The sequence below is a fragment of the Vanessa cardui genome, chromosome 8 (assembly GCF_905220365.1).
Source record: "Vanessa cardui chromosome 8, ilVanCard2.1, whole genome shotgun sequence".
In the NCBI taxonomy this organism is placed as follows: domain Eukaryota; kingdom Metazoa; phylum Arthropoda; class Insecta; order Lepidoptera; family Nymphalidae; genus Vanessa; species Vanessa cardui.
The window spans coordinates 4,906,905-4,924,990 of NC_061130.1; the positions used below are offsets into that span (position 1 = coordinate 4,906,905).

Sequence of the window (18,086 nt, forward strand, 5' to 3'; positions counted from 1 at the left end):
AAAAAAACTTTTATAGTTATTTATAATAGATTCTAGTCAATCTTAAATGACTTGATTTAAACTGCAGTAAGATTATTAAATATAAAAATGACATAATCGTTGAATTAGTCTAACTTCTCTTCCGCATAGAAATACTAATATTTAGTTGCTGAATTAAAAAAAATATCCTTTGCGGTCTACAGCGGACAACAGATACAATAAAAACCTCTTTTAAAAATAATTATTAAGTATTTTTGTGTGTTAAGTATGTGGCTACATAGATTATAATTCCACCTTAAATTATTATATAGCTTGAAGATTTTACCATCGTGATAATAATTATCAATCACGTAATTCTTTACAGCAGGCCATATCCTATTCGATTAAATGAAAAAACGTCTTTTGTATGATCGATTAAAGCGTACAACATTGAATTCGAACTTACTTATATTTGCTTTAGTGTGGGAAGAGTTCACACTACACTCAATGACTACGTCCATGTATTGCAACAGGTGCCGCCGCTTAATTATTTATCTAAAATCTTTCCATGACCCGGGTCCGGCGCTACATTACTAAGTCTCGTATTCACTAAGTCGCATTGGCAATAAATATTCAGGACGCGCGCGATTTGACCACTATCGGCACTCCCATCGTTTTCTTACAACTCTTATATTTTAAAGTAATTTACACTATAAATTAACAATATAAACAAAATATCTTTATAAAGGGTTAGATTTCGATAGTTTTTTTTTTTTAATTTGTGTTAAAACGATACCTTCAATTATTGTTTACAAATCGATATAAGATATAACACGTTAACCTTAACCGAAGATTTGCCGCTTTGAAATCGCGTTTTAAAGAATTATGTTCAATTTGTTTTTTATTCATCTCGTGCTCAATGGTCAAGGAATATTCGTGAGGACACGCATGTCCTGGACGACATAATGGCACATTAAATTAAAAAAAAAAAATTAAAAAATAAAAATGAGTAATTTATGGGCGGGCTTGCTTTACCATACAGGACGATATTTACATATCTACTGAAAATAGATCTTAATAAAAAATATATTACCACAAGTAACCTCCGGATAAATGAATACATAATGTTTTGATTTACATTACTAAATGTTTAAATAAAATCTTTCGAAATGCACTTGTCTCAATTATCTGTTGAAAATTTATTATATTTAGCCAGATGATTATCTATTTAACGTTCGCTTTTAGACTTAACAACCAACAACACGTAATGTTTCATAGAACTAATTACAAACAACTCCTTTTTACCGACATTTAAAAGTCAACGAAACATCTTGATACACATATCCGAATCCGAATCAGAATCTATGATTTCGCAGTTTGCGTAACTGTGCACCTCTTACCTTGGTTGAGTAATGTTTGAGAGGAGTCTTATTAAATCATCTATTATGCGCTATGGTCAATGAAACAATTTAAACGTTAATCGATTCTTTCATGTGAACTTTATCTAAAAATATTTAAGAATTCATCTATATTTTATTACTAATAACCTTTATGGTATATATTGATATTTATTGGCAGGACCAAAATGTTATGTAGACAAGATATATTTTGCAAAATCCAGTGTTGTTTATTGCAAAAAAAAATTGTATCAGTATCGAGTGATAAATAAAATATTTATTAAATTTTTTTTTTGTTATTTCATTTATAAATATGTAAAGTGTCGTCAGTGTTGTAACGATATTTGTTTGTTTAGATTGAATCTTGCAAGCTGAATTAAAGCCACGGTGTCAAATACGACAAAATTAAAACCTTACATATTGATTCTATGACGACGATGACGATGGATGACAATGTATTTTTATGTTACGCATGTCTTCGTTCTATAATTCAACCCTCAGATTGGCTCTCGACGATTGAACTCCTCAAAACTGAAAAGCATGGACACGAAATTTTATGAAGGGACATGTTTTTATATATGTTGTAATATTAATTTTATTTATTAAAAATATAAAGTAAATTTACTTGGTGGTAGGGCTTTGTGCAAGCCCTTCTGGGTAGGTACCACCCACTCACCAGTTATTCTACCGACAAATAACAGTACTCGGTATTGTTGTGTTCCGGTTTGAAGGGTGAGTGAGCCAGTGTAACTACAGGCACACAGGACATAACATCTTAGTTCCCAAGGTTGGTGGCACATTGACGATGTAAGGAATAGTAAATATTTCTTACAGCGTCATTGTATATGGGTGATGGTGATCACTTACCATCAGGTGGCCCATATGCTCGTCCGCCAAACTAAACCATAAAAAAAAAATTTGATACAACGATAGGTTATTGTAAAGGTAATTAAGGTTACGACTAGGTTAGGTGCCTTGGTTTGGAAACCAAGAATCTGTGATTTTTTCCTGTTTTATAAATATTTCGAAATGTTTTCCAAAACTAAGGAAAGCTTATGAAAAGCTAGTAGCTTTCATTTTTTCACTTTAAGGTCGTAGGCCAGGGTCCACACCGCCCTTGCCATTAGCTGTCTCTGCCACCAAATGACGCACTAGTTAGTAATTGATGACATACTTGTATAGCCTACCTGCTGAATGTAAGAGGTGTAATCCACTAAGGATACCGCTATTGCGCCCTAATCACAGCATTATAATTAAACTGACTGAATTTCAAAATAATAATTTCTAATATCAAAACATACTTTGTACTAAGAGTAATTGTTTAATGGTGTGACTCACAAAATAATCGGGGGAGTATGTTCATTGTGTAATATGCCATGTTGAATTAATCGAAAATCTGTAGCATAATTATAAGTAACATCTAAACATACATAACAACAGACAGCGATAAGCGATTTTGTTTTATAATATGTAATGATATACTAGATTGAAAAGCAATGCCTTCTATTATTATTATGTATGTATTCGTCGATAAAATGTCCTATATTGTCATATTATTTATCAGTACCTTTACCTTTATAAATTCGTTATTTACGAAGATTAAATACAAGAAACGTTATTTATATTTTAATTAACGACGCGTAGAATATATAACTGTGTATAATATCTAAATTGTAGTAAAATACTTTTTTATTATTACTTAACTAACCATCATATGAATCAAACTTTCAAAGATTTTAAAACTCTACATCTTAATTTTCATCTTACATATATACAACAAGTAATAGATTTAATAATTACGAATTAGTGGTTTTTTTTAGAAAAGTATTTTTATTTCGTGTGAAATAAAAATAACAATGAAAAATGCGGTAATCTTCCTAAATACAATTCATAAGGGAAAATAATATAATAAGTGAAATAGAAGCATAATAACTAAAACTAAATACTTAAGCATAACTTTGAATATATAGTTTTTTATTGCTATTTAATTGTAATTTTAACCCTTATACAAACTATTTCAATCCTTCATACAATTTAATTTCTGATGCTCTAGATTATTTTATATACTTTAACAATATTTCACGCAATCATTATTTATATTGTAGATATTTTATTTTTGTATAAATTATATGCTATATAACTGTCTATATATCTATAATCCTATGCTGTTAATGTATCTTCAAACGAATATATCGTAATAACGCAAAGGAAGGATAACAGTGTACCGACAATATTTGATTGAATATAATAATTGAAGGAACGCAAAATGTACATAATCTTGATAATAATCATTGCAAGTGTAAATTAAAATGTAGTTAGTCGTTCTTCAATAAACTAAAAAATATATTTTTTAAGTTAAGCAATCAATTCTTTTATATCATGATTGAGTAACTACCAAACAAACTTTCTCATTTATAATATTAGTGATAAACCGTTTTGATAGTCATCGTTTAAAATTATATATAACAATATTTTTAATCTATATCTGATGGTCCACGGTACAAAAAAGCGAACCAGATGGATATCTGACAAAACGTTTGTCTGGATCGTTAGTATACCTATACTTATATCAAGATAATATATATATAATAATGGACAACATCACATACATTACGTACTCTGATCCCAATGTAACTAAAGCATTTATGTTATGGAAAATCAGAAGTAACGACAGTACCACAAATACCCAGACCCAAGATAATATAGAAAACTAATGAGCTTTTTCTACACCGACTCGGCAGGAAATTGAACCCGGGACCTCTGAGTGGCGTACCCATGAAAACTCGACCACGGATTTCGTCAAGGTCCTGTGTAGTTTCGTTTAAGCAACTCAGGACCAACTTTAATCAAACCCTCGACGATTTACATTATAACTGATGCACAAGAAAATAAAAATATAAGTATTTTACAAATTTATTTTTTATTATAACACTTTAATAAATTCAGTTAAAATTGTGCCTCCTTAAAGTCTCCAGGGCATGCACTGATTGAAGGGATAAAGTGATTGAGGGATTAAGTTAGTAGGTAGTTTATTTTTGTGCCTTTTACAAACGGTGTAAAGTTCTGCGAATGACAGACCCAGCGCCTGAGCTCTGCGGCCACTGTCGGTGTGCTTAGGATTAAAAGGAAAACGAAATGATGCGACTTTTTGCTAAACTACTGACAGTCATAATATAAGAATTTTAAAATAACTTAAGTACATAATTATTAATAAAAATAGAATAGATATTTGAGTATTTTGTATAAATATATAAACTTATTTGTAAATAGGTATACAGTGTTCTTGGAAAGATTAATAACGTAATTATTTACGTTTATTATTTTCAGGAAAATCATTGTAAATATTTAAAATTAAGTGAGGTCCGCTTGTGTACTTAGCGTTTAAAATAAATATGAAGTACAAGACTCACCCAGAAGAAAAAATAACCCCATATTGCTTAAGTCATAAAAAATTGTTTTAAGTGTAACAATTTTTCCAATCATTATATGAATGATACATTATTACTGAAAATCTTTATGAATAAAATTGCATAAAAATCTCGAAACAAGGTTAATCGCGTTATAATGCACGTAATGTGAGTACTTACACAATATACCATCTACATAATGCATATGTTCATTTTATCTATCTTAAAATGTACCACAAAATTTTTAAAAACTAATTAATTCGTGATGTATTCAATCGTGACTTTAACAATTCAACAAATAGAACTTATGCAATATTTTTATTATAACATTTTCACACACGAGCTTCGGTATATAATTTGAAAATAAAAAAAATCGAAATGCCAACACAGCCTTGAATGGGAAGAAGTCAGTGGTTTTTGATTCGTAAGTCATAATAATAATTAGTGTTTTCTTGACTTTGTGACCTTCCCTGCGTATTAAATAATCATTGCCGTTCGCTTGCAATTACGTTCCAAGTGTTTCAGATTAAAAAAAAAAAATAAACATCTTAATATTAGATCATACATTTATAAGCTAAAGTTATTTTGTTAATTAATTGTTGAAGGAGAACTCTGGATATTAATTAATAAAGAAGAACGTTTGATTTTTATTATTGTAGAAGAACGTTTAATTTTCATTATTGTATCTCTTTAGATATCTCTTTAGATACAATAATGAAAATTAAAGTTATAACAATGATCCCGGTTCCAGAGTAGGTATTCTGCCGAGAGCGAGCTCAATTTCCCGCCAATGTTTTCTTTTTTTTTATAATGTTTCCCACTTCAAAAACCGCATCGACAAAACATTACCTATTTATTATACAAGAATTTTTAGTTGATCTTATCAGTTAGCGTTAAATAGAGACACGTTACACTAATTAAACATTTCAAACATGACTTGTGTTGCAAGTTTATAATTTAATAATGTTATTATTGAATCCTTTTTTTATTTTAATTGTTTTCAAAAAGAAGATACTTTTTTTTCAACGCTAATTCAGATCTTTGAAACAAATAAATGTTTAAGGTCCAGATATATTAAATATAACATATAAGAAAAGATATTAACCTAATTTACATTAAAATAAGTAAAAGTACTAGTAAACTTCGCACGGATGTCGCTATAATGCAGAAACATTAAAGACTTGGTACTGTATTGAGTTATATATAGGTAATTACATAGATATAATGTCATAGACTTTTTTTAGAATTGTTTGTTGATGTAACTTCATAGATTCATTCTGAGCGCGTAATGGAGGCGATCTTTTTAAAATGCATTAAAGAAAATAATATCATAACAATATTAAATTAATTATTTGTCAACTTAAACCGTCTTCGTTAATCAAGTTGTCATTGGTCAAAATATATGAAAATATCTAGATAAGAGTCGAGATGACCCAGTGGTTAGAACGCGTGCATCTTAACCGATGATTGCAGGTTTGCAGGTTCAACCCAGGCAAGCACCGCTGATTCATGTGCTTAATTTGTCTTTATAATTTATCTCGTGCTCAGCGGTGAAGGAAAACATCGTGAGGAAACCTGCATATGACAAATTTCATAGAAATTCTGCCACATGTATATTCCACCAACCCACAGGAACAGCGTGGTGGAATATGTTCCAAAACCTTCTCCTCAAAGGGAAAGGAGGCCTTTAGTCCAGCAGAGGGAATTTACAGGCTATTCTGGTTGTTGTATATGAAAATATCACAATATCGGAAATATTATGACCCAATCTTGCAACACACCAAAACACCATAAAATGAAATTAAAAGATACCTACCAAGTACGTTCTTTCAAAGAATAGTTTAAGAATAATCAATTCTTCTCCATTTATTGCATAAACTACATTATTCAAATATAACAAAACGATACAAATTTCTCAATTCGCGACATCCATTAGGAAAAGTCTCATTTGGTGAGTGGCGTATGCGTAGTATGAAAACGTGATCCGTTTAGTATCTGCCGTTGGTGGCAAGCAATAGCGGCAATTACTTCATCACGCGCTATATTGCAATGTTCGCATTTGAACGCAATGTTCACACTGGGATGAAATTCTTAATTATACGACTTAGACCAAAACTCTGTGTCATTATTTCATGCATCAACTTACGAAATATGTTAACCAAATAGCGTAAAACAAGTCTACTTTGAAAAGTGTAATAACATCAAGCAAAATAAGTAAGTTAAAGACATCACATACATTACTCTGATCCCAGTTTAAGTAGCTAAAGCACTTGTGTTAATGGAAAATCAGAAATAACGACGGTACCACAAACACTAAACCGTAAGACAACATACAAAACTAATGTAATTTTTCTGCGTCGACTCGGCCGAGATTCGAACCTGGGACCTCGAAGTAGCGTACCCATGAAAACCGGAAAATGTATTAGTTAGTGCAATATCATTCATACTTCTGAAAACTCGACCGATACAATCAATCTGATTCGGGTCTTAACTAAGCGGCTATGTTGAGAATCGTTCGTCCGTTCGTATGTTTTACTTAATTAATAAGTTCTATATTTGAATATAGTTTCAAGAATCAAGTTGTAATAAATACATGTGTATGTGAAATTAATTAACTAATTTCCAGCATGTCCTTTAAAAATAAATGATGATTTTTATTTCTAAAAATCCATTTTACCTGTAAAGTGACATAGTTCGACAAATTATCAGAAACTTCAAGCGAGTGCCTTAATATATTAATTTCATAAGCTGAAAGTTCCTGTGAACGATGCCTGAATTTATGAAATCAATTAATGCTTAAGACTATAACTCAACTAGCTACCCACCCCAGCTTCGCCCGGGGAAATTATACCTACTACAAATGAAATCTTTTTGATTTACGACATCACATTAGAAACAATTTTACTATGTTGTCCATGTATTATACAAAAACCATCCTTTCGAATCAATCTATTTATTGAAAAAAGTGCATCACAATCCGTTGCATAATTTTAAAGCATCCGTTGCATAATTTCTAAGCATACATAGGGGCAGCCAGCGGTAAGCGATTTCATACTATGTATTCATAATGATAAGTTCTTAGGGATTTTCCTACACACTACGATAACATTTTAGATATATTTTAGATATATAGATAGTACTACATATTAGATATGTACTAAAATGAATATACTTCTCTAGTTTTTTTTTAATTGTAATAATGCGCGAATGCCTATATACATTAGCACTTTAAGAAATAATAACTATTCCATACAGTGCGCACCGTCAATGCGCAGCCAACCATGGGAACCAAGATGATATCTCACTTGTGCGTGTAATTACTCCAGCTCTAGCGTGAAACACCCTTCAAACCGAATACAGCCATACAAAGTAATGGCTTCGGAAGAATGATGAATGGGAAAACCTACCAGACGACCTCGACAGATATTTTAGGTAATACATAATGTAAAGTAAGTAGTAAGCCTGTAAATATATAATTGCTGGGCTAAGTTGCCTTTCCTTTTTGAGGAGGTTTGAAGCTTCGCCACTCCACTCCAATCTGACTTGGTAAATACAAGTGACAGATTCTCATCCGCGTCATAGAAACTTCTTCATAATGTTTTTCTGCACCTCCGAGCGAAAGATGAGAACGCCATGTACAAAATCTAGATAATATTCGTATGCATCGTAACAAAATAATAAATTACATATCAACTGTTATTTATTATAAACAACTACGGATGATAGAATACCTAAAATTGTAGTCTGCTGTTCTCTCAAGCACTATTAACAATAAATATTACTTATATAATATTATTAAAAAAATATAAATAAACGTAATTTCTGTTTGTATCTATCATAAGTGGATTTGGTATCTCGTTATTCGGTAACTTCAAGTCTTATTGCATTAAAATTTAACTAATCATCGTATATGTTTTGTGTAGGTACCTACTCATTTTCAAGATGGTGTTGCCTAAGAATTGCCAAATTATTATGTAAAGACATAAACTACAAGCATTAGACAAATATAAAGTATAGCTTATATTTGGCTGAAACTGTGATCCAACTTTTTAATAATAAGTTTTATCGAATGTAATGTAATGTAATTAGTAATGTTTTACTATTTATATTTGTAATATATTACTTATAAACTCCGAAAGATTTGCTACATTTTTGATAAGTTATTGTTTAGTGTGAGTTGCTAAATCAGTATAATATTATACACGATTATATTGTCCGTTGAAGTAATCTTTACACTGGAGAGAGGACCTGGCCATACGAATGTAATTAGTTACTGAATACATGGAGCAACGAACTACATTAAAAAAGAAAAATAAGTAAAACTATTGCTAAATATTTTATTTTGCCAGCAACTTTACAGACATTTAAATTTAAAAAAAATAATAATAATATGTACAAACTTCACTTGAAGTTTGTTTGAGGACGTAAAGACTTCAGAGATAGAGGAACTCTGTAAAGTGAAAATCGTATTCTGTTAGAAGAATATCACTGCAGAGTACAGATATGAAACGTAGACAATATGCGACATTGAACAAATTATAGGACACATCTATCAGAATAGCGTATCATCGTAAATCGGTTGTTAACATTTTACGAGTGAGATACGAAGTGAATTCTAATCGAATCACGCCGCAGGACGAAGGACATTCCACAGTTTACCGAGGAATCATGATTCGTATGACGGTAGCTTTTTACCGTTAGGAAGATAGAAATTTATAAACAATAGTAAAATTGATAATGATAGTCACAAATAACAATAAAGGATTAATAGAATTAGTTTAAATCTGTTCAAAACAGTGAAAGGGTTATCAGCGATATAATTTGAAAATTTCCTTATTCGATAAATTGAACAACCACGCGCAAACATAATATAATGCAACATTACGTAAAATACTCACGGCGCTTTTGTCGGAGCTTACAGATAATGAGACATGATATAATACACATACTATATAAAAGTATACATATACACAGATTATATTCGCACGATTTACGAAACCTTATTCTAATTTTGAAAACAATTAAAAAATGGTATCTGAATTAAATTCGTTTTAAGTCATTATTATCGTCAGATCTTTCAACATTCCAGACAAAGAAATATTTACGAACATGATGAGAGATGCACAAAAAGCCTTCTCGAAACACTGATTCTAATTCAGAAGCCTATGATTTATCAGCATTGACCAATTCGTTTAGAAAATGAATAAATAACTGCTATTATTGAAATAAGTAATCACAGACATTATATTCAAGTAATTTGAACTTATGATTCTATTAATACGAAAAAAGATTTACCTATCATGAATGCAAACGTCAGTCGCACAAGAAATGTATTTCATTAGTCAGGTAAGTCTGTTCTGAATCGTTATCTCCCTACCATAATTACGGTGATGGTCTAATATGAGTTCACCAGAGGCACAGGGACAATGGATTGCGTCACATTGCTGGCCGCGGAAGAGCTTCCGTTCTCTAGCTCGTCTCACGGCCCTCCCGGAGCCCCGAGTGGGGCGTCAGCTCTGCATATATAATACAATGTCGACCCCTCAGCAGACAGATATCGCATAGCATCAACATGAAGGTAAACGTCAACACATTATCACCCCTTTATTTATAATATCCATTTTAACATTATGTACTAATAATATCAGCATATTTTCATGGTGTACATGCAATTTTATTGTTTAAAAATAACTATCATTTCAGTTGAATAAGATAATATTTATTTAAATATAATTTCTTAAATGATGTTAAAAGGATTTTAATTACTACTAGCCTATCATTTTAAAATTAAAATTACAATGTTTTTATATACTTTGAGAATTGTAAATTAAAAAATAAAGTAGTTTTTACGATATAGTAATTTCTTAATAAAATATTTTATTGAGACCATTAAAGATAACGGTAATCCTCTGGCTTATTGTGACCTAAAATCAAAAATCGTAAGGGCGCATTATTTAGTACCTATTTATATGAAGTACTACGTACTTATTTACATGGAGGTAATATCTAGATTCGATCTTTTTTTAAATATATAACAAAGTAATTTACTTGTATTTGTCCCAACAGGTATTTGTTTGTTTGATGGCATTAGCCGTTGCCGTCCAAGCCGGCTACCTCGGAGGCGGCGGTGGTGGGTGGTCCGGTGGTGGCGGAGGCGGATACGGCGGTGGAGGCGGATATGGCGGTGGCAGCAGCGGCTGGTCCAGTGGTGGTGGTGGTGGATACGGCGGCGGCGGCGGCGGTGGATTTGGAGGTGGCCACGGAGGCGGTGGCGGCGGCGGCGGCCGTAAGTATTCATTTTCTAATTATCTGTATAGACGACCTCCGTGGTCGAGTGGTGTGTACACCGCTGTTCATGGGTACGCCACCCCGAGGTCCAGGGTTCGATTCCCGGAATCGATGTAGATTACCATAAGTTTTCTATGTTGTCTTGAGTCTGGGTGTTTGTGGTACCGTCGTTACTTCTGATTTTCCATAACACAAGTGCTTAAGCTACTTACATTGGGATCAGAGTAATGTATGTGATGTTGTCTCATATTTATTTATTATTATTTAATATACATGCATAAAACTATTTATACAATAGAAAAAGACAATTAAAATCGTATTGAATACTATACAGCATACAAGGACATCGATTATAGAGTTTTTTTCTGTTCACAGAAATTGTGAAGGTTATCAAAGTGATAGTTCCCAGCGGAGGCGGCGGTTACGGTGAGTTTCATCAATAGCTTTACCATTTCAGAAAATATATCATAATCTAGTTATATAATGCACTTCATGCGAAATAGGTTCGTGACACATGACATGGATCCTAGAGTTTAAGCCCGGATAAGCGCCACTGAATTTTTGTGTACTAAATTTGTGTTTATAATTCCTCCCGTCAGTGGCGAAGGATAACAACGTAATAAAACCTACATGTGTCGAATGAAAAACTATTATGTAATATATGTAATGCAAATGTGTGCATCCGAGTCGTATCCAAGCCATACCTAGAAAAAGAAGACACGGCTTTAGCACAACAGCCTAAGCACATTTACACAATACACGCTGTAACGTTTAGACTCATGAAAATTTGTAGCATTTTCCAATATTTAACCTTTTAAAGTTGATATATCAATACTGTTTGCATTTTTTTGCATAAAAATACTTAGTATTTTTTGTAATATCTATTTATTTTATTACATATGTAAATCGTTTCTTATTTTTATTTTATAAAAAGAGTTCAATTTACATATTTCATTAATATATAAATTGTAAAAATGCTAGGTAAGCACTTTATCACAAATAATTTTACAAAGTACGAAAGAGGTACCCATTTCCGCGCACTGCCTTACCTTACATTACAAGAGGTCAAAAGACCAGACACGAGGGTCATCCATTCACTTGATGCCTCAACGAAATGACTTTCGCAATCATCATAGAGTTACAATGAACAGATGAACGCTATGGACATAATTTTGTGGCAATTAATGTCATAACAGCTTTATGTGCATTCTATTACGTTAAATTTGTGTTAAATAAATAATAAACCGTTAGAGTTACTTAGCTCCTTTATATATTTATTTTTTTAAATAAAAATGTATATTTGTGGGATATGTAATCCTAACAAATTTGATTGTGATTAAGCTTTAGTTTTGAGTTTGCCCAAAAAAGTAGCTAGCCCAAAAGAACAAAATGTTTCTTACCCATATTGTACCTACACGTGCGAAGCAGATTAATATATTAAATGTCAAAAACATTACGTGAATACGATTCCGTCACAATCGTCTTGACATAATAATTGTACTAGATTCATTTATTATAGAAAGTATAGTACGACACAAATTAGATGTAGCATCGGAAAATGCAATGGAATGAAAATAAAACCGATTACTGCCGATTTACACAACCAATAGAAACAGCTCCTTATCGCGCCATTCGACGCTATTCGTCGCTATAGATTCACGCGTCAGAGAAAGCAAGTGCATGTAAATCGACACGTCAAATTGACGAATATATTAGGTCATATGATATTACAAGTTATTACGTTTGTGCAAAGATCATATTCGCGTGAGAAATAAATATTGATAATTTGGCATAGCGTATTTAATTCGGCTGTGATCGGTTTTACGAATTTTGCCGATGCGACAACTAAGTTGTGTCGTACTATACCTATAATCTAATTTTTCGTTTTTATATCAGGCGGCGGCGGCGGCTTCGGAGGTGGTAGCGGTGGTGGCTGGAAATCCGGCGGCGGTGGCGGCTTCGGAGGCGGCAGCGGTGGTGGCTGGAAATCTGGCGGCGGCGGCGGCTTCGGAGGCGGCTGGAAATCTGGCGGCGGTGGCGGCTACGGCGGCGGTAGCAGTGGTGGCTGGAAATCCGGCGGCTTCGGAGGCGGTAGCGGCTTCGGTGGCGGCAGCGGTGGTGGCTGGAAATCCGGCGGCGGTGGTTCCTCCGGTTGGTGGTGATCTCTCGAATAACGAATGTCAATATAACAATACCTCAAAATAAAAAAAATCTTTTAATTCTTTCAAAGTACATACCTACTTACCTCGACCTATAAGTACACAAAAAAGTATTTAGTTTTTACTTACGGGGAAAATTTTATTCACTCTTAGTCAGTTTTATGTGTAGTTACCAAAAAGAATTGAAATTAAGTCAAAAAATTCGTAAATTTTTACAAATTGCCAAAAAATAACCATTAATCAATAAACAAATAGCACAAGTCAACACGGTTTTTGAGTCTGATTTCTGTGGTGCTGATTTTGATTAATTATGTCTAACCAAACAAGGAAAATATATTTTTATCTAATAAAGTTTGCTTTTGTAGCAACTTAAGAAAAAGAACTGTAATTCATTTGTGAATAATATTTATTTACATGGAACAATAAAGGTAAATCTCTAAATACATATAAAAAAACATAAAATATTTTAAAAATGGACATTTTTTGTTTTTCTTCAATGTAAGTAGGAACTTTCTCTTATTAAGCTCCATACGTAGTCACCAATCCTTCTTGAGCAAATTTCACTGTTTAAGCCGGGATGCTAATATTTTCGCTTTAAGTTTCATGTAAAGTTCAGACTGTTCAGAAGATGATTTATCATTAAACTCTTCTGAATCAATAAGTGGCTCAACAGACACTGATTCGGGTAAGAATTCGCGGCATCCGCTACTACTAGACATTTGTAATAGCGGCAGCTGTTCCTTTGGTTTTAAACGAGAAGGCACAGGAAAATGTTCTCTGTGGGATACTGGAGCGGTTGTTGATGGTAGTTCTGGGTACTGAATTTTCTTGGCATTTTTGCCAGCTCGACGCTTGCGTTGATCAACTACACAAAAGTAGCAATCATTTATGTGATTAGTGGGCTCTCTCCATATCGAGAATATGCGTACTGCGAACTTCATACATTTTTTATCGTCTCAATACCAAGCTGGAAAAAATAACACACATACATATATATTGGTACACACGTTGCTCATAACATATCGTAATTTTTTTGCAATTAGTAAACTTGAAAGCTATGGTGTACTCTTGTACCTTCTAATGTGTTTTTGCAGTTACCACACGGGAATTTAGGTGCCTCTATTTTATCTTGACTTCGAATAGGAAGATTAAAATAAGCTTCACAAAGTCTTATATTTAATGAAAAACTATTTTTTTAGCCCTTATTTCAATGAATTCGACACAAATGTAACAAAAAGAGTTTATGTTATTTAACGCTTTTTGGAATCCATTTTGGACTTCGCGCAACACGAATGACGTCATTTCTCGGTAATGCTCACGCGCATACTGCTGAGACTACCCGCCGCTCCCCGTAAACAACCGGTAAAATGCCGGTACAGGCACCTCTGTATTATATTATATGACTAATAAATACAAAATAAAAATTAATTCAAACATGAGTGAAAATTTTGCGACGATCTTTATAAAATACCTTACACAAAAGCATTACAATCATATAAACTATAATTTTATTTGTGAAAATTATTAATCCTTATAAAAAAACAATATTCACCTTGTATGCGGAGTGGGCTATTCGAACCAGTAGTTTGAGAGATAATTGACGCATGGAAAAATAAGCAGTACGTTCGTATAGATTCGGATATCGGTTGGCGTAACACATACGCATGTATAAATTTAATCGCTTAGAAATATCTCGTAACAATATTTAAATTTTAACCGTACGAAGTCGGGTCCGGATGCTTGTTTTACTTTATAGAACTTACAGTATTAATAAAAATGGCAGACCTCATTAGCTTTTGATAAAACTTAGTGCTCTAATCTAAAATTCTTACTAATATTCAAGTCTCGTGCTTATATTAGGTATGATTTGGTCAGATTTTTATTTGATTCAATAATTAGCAAGGACTTGCAAAGATTTTATAGCTTGCTTGGTTGGTCACTTCAACCAATTTTTTTACAGATATCGCTCCGGATGTCACTTTTAATATCATTGAAGATAACACTCTAATTCTGATTTGAATAGTGATGTTGATATGAAAAATAAAATGGAATAAAACTACATTTAATTATATAAAATAAATATACAAAACATCTTTATTTACAGTTTAACATGTATAAAAATAATATTTTTTTAACATTTACTCCTAAAATTTCTTGTTGCTTTTCTTTTTTCCAAATTTTTGCCTTTTAATTCTGTTTGGATCATAATTTTCTTTGTCAGATGAATCAGTACTAAGTGGGGTATGTCCACGGGGTACAGGTTTCTTTCTGTTGACATATTCATGAGCCTCCATTGAGGATAGTACACCAAAATTGCTGCAAATAAATCATTATTAAATCGAGAGTTTAGCATAAAAATTAAATTGGTGAGGTTATAGTATCTTCATTTGCAACTTTAAAGTCAGCCCCAATAAACTAAAAAACTTCTAAACCTATTAATAAAACTTGTACAGAACATGCAGCAATATTATTTTGGAAATAGTCATGGTTTCATTTCACCCATTTTCAATTTGGGAGACATTTTTTTTATTTATAAGTTAAAAGAAATAAATTAGAATCATTTATCTTTCAGAATTAAGAAGTTATTTATTGACATACTCATACATTTCTTTATGAACTTCTGCAGTGGCTTCCACAATGCAAACATTTTCATAAATATCACTGTCTGTGTCTGAATCCTCTATTATCAAACATTTTCTCTTTGGAGGTAATACATTAACATTGTCGCTTATAATTTTTGATATATTTTCATCATTGTTAAGTGTTTCTTCCTTATTATCAACTAAATTAGCAATTTTCATTTCCTCCGGAGATGATATTTTTTCTTTATAACTTTGACTTTCAGTGTTGATAGTAGAGGGTGGTTCGGTTGTGGAGGTGTTGGGTTCTGTTCTATCTGTATCCATATTAGTCTGTATTTGGACAGACTGTTTATTTATTTCTATATTTCTTACAGGGCATTGTGAACATTTGATGGTGGTTATAAACTTTTCAGTATCAATAATAACTGTCACACTTTTTGGAGTATCAGGTTTTTCATAAATACATTTATCATTTGTACATTCATTACAGATCTTATGTAATGAGCTTTTTTTATAAAATGGTATTTTGAAAAAGCCTTTTTTGAGTAATTTTGGTTTTGTGAGTATAGTGGGTTTTGTTAATGTGATGTTATTGTCTGATTGACCGGAATCAGTATAATCACAGGAGTATAATTTTTCAGCCTCTTGTACAGCAATTATTGCTAGCCTATCTTTATCAATGCATTCTTCTTGAGAGTTATCTATAACAACAGAATCCTCGTCAACAACAATTCCACTTTCATCATTTTCATATTTACTTCTTTGCAAGTAAGTGTTTTCATTATTACTTAGGGATCGAGGTACTGTAATGAACTGCTTATTTTTATTTTTAGGTGTAAGCCTCAACTTTTTTTTACTATTCTTATCCATTATTTTTATATGAGTTCTTTTTCTATTTGAAACTCTTTCATTATTGTCTTTAACTAAACTAGAATCTTTAGCAAAACTTTGACCATTCACATTTAAATCAGCAAATGGTTTACGAGGTAGATTACTGGACTTCCCTGAGGTTGATTCATTGTTTTTCAGCCACTGCTGAACATAATCTACAGTATTTTCCATATTTAACACATTAGATACACATTCACCAGCTAAAAGTGGCAATTTTGAATTTTCTTTATCATTTATTATATATTTTGTACTTTTTCTCTTGTTACAATATTTTGAAGGTGCTTGTATACATTTTGGAAATATTTCTTTTTCCAACTTCAATTGTTCAGAAAGTCTTAGACTTTTGTAAACTGAAACAAAAAGATTAGATTAATGATCTGCTAAGATTTACATCATTTTAGACGATGAATATGAACGCAAAAGCAATCTTAATGTAACATTTAATAATAGACAGATTTACATAATTATATCAAATAAAAAACTGTAATACCATCGAGGTTGAATAAATCTTGAAATGTAGTTAAAAGATGTGAAACATGTTCGATGCGTTGCCCGAAAGGCACATCGATACAATTAGTCGAAGTGGTAGGTGGTGAAAGGCAACGTATACAATATTCGGCGGTTATGGCACAGTTATTACAGACGAAATGCCCACACGGATATCTTATGATAGGTCCACTCAACAGGTCGCTAAGAAACAAAAATTAAATAGTTATTTTGTTATGTTATCACGGTGAAACGTATATAAACAAAAAACGTCATCTCACCAAATAACACATCGATTATTATCAACTAAAGTTTTTACGTAATTAACCGCAACTTCTTTATTAAAGTTACTCATAATAATAGTGCCATTATAAAACTTTTGCAAAATTCAGTTGTTCTAAATTAATCTATATTATTTTTTTATGTTAAAGCACAGAAGTATTTTATAATTGATATTGATACGTATTATTATTTAGGATCTTTGAGTCCGATTTCCACTAGATTTTGACAACAGTCAACATTTCTGTCTCATCGGCAAAAATACAGATAAAAAATATAATTTTAAGTATCTGGATAAAAGTCTTTTTGAACACACATATACTATTTTTTTTAAACGATGTTGTATAAATATAACTTGGTATCAATTATAATAAAGAAAATACATTAAGTTCCGAAAAGAACATTTATCATTTTATACTATATAGTATAAATTGTGAATGTACACATTAAAGACACTACAGGATCCAGTGCCCAGGTTTGCATACGAATGGCACAAAATAGGAATGACTGGGGCAGGTGATGCAAAGTGTATAGGAGAATCACATATATGGTCGTCGCGACCCTCAGTAATGAGGAAACGACCAAGGAGAAGAAATATATTGTACTATGTTTTTTACACCATACCGATACTACGGAGAC

General features: G+C 32.1%; 2 protein-coding genes across 3 annotated transcripts; one reads left to right on the top strand and one right to left on the bottom strand.

Annotated features, from left to right (window-relative positions):
• Window positions 1-9,946: 9,946 nt before the first annotated feature.
• On the top strand, window positions 9,947-13,529 carry LOC124532178 (glycine-rich protein 5-like). The gene is made up of 4 exons (XM_047106914.1): window positions 9,947-10,340; window positions 10,829-11,048; window positions 11,426-11,476; window positions 12,947-13,529. The coding sequence occupies exons 1-4, from the start codon at window positions 10,335-10,337 to the stop codon at window positions 13,210-13,212; spliced, it is 543 nt and encodes a 180-aa protein (XP_046962870.1). The 5' UTR covers window positions 9,947-10,334; the 3' UTR covers window positions 13,213-13,529.
• A 1,747-nt stretch (window positions 13,530-15,276) lies between these two features.
• LOC124532000 lies at window positions 15,277-17,687 on the bottom strand. Of its 2 annotated transcripts, none has more exons than XM_047106614.1 (4): window positions 17,450-17,687; window positions 17,173-17,372; window positions 15,814-17,032; window positions 15,277-15,525 (listed from the first exon to the last, which is right to left on the bottom strand). In XM_047106614.1, the coding sequence occupies exons 1-4, from the start codon at window positions 17,521-17,523 to the stop codon at window positions 15,354-15,356; spliced, it is 1,665 nt and encodes a 554-aa protein (XP_046962570.1). In that variant the 5' UTR covers window positions 17,524-17,687; the 3' UTR covers window positions 15,277-15,353. The 2 variants fall into 2 exon arrangements, with proteins under 2 accessions (XP_046962570.1, XP_046962569.1); XM_047106613.1 differs by having other exon boundaries at window positions 15,282-15,525; window positions 15,808-17,032.
• Between the last annotated feature and the right edge of the window lie 399 nt (window positions 17,688-18,086).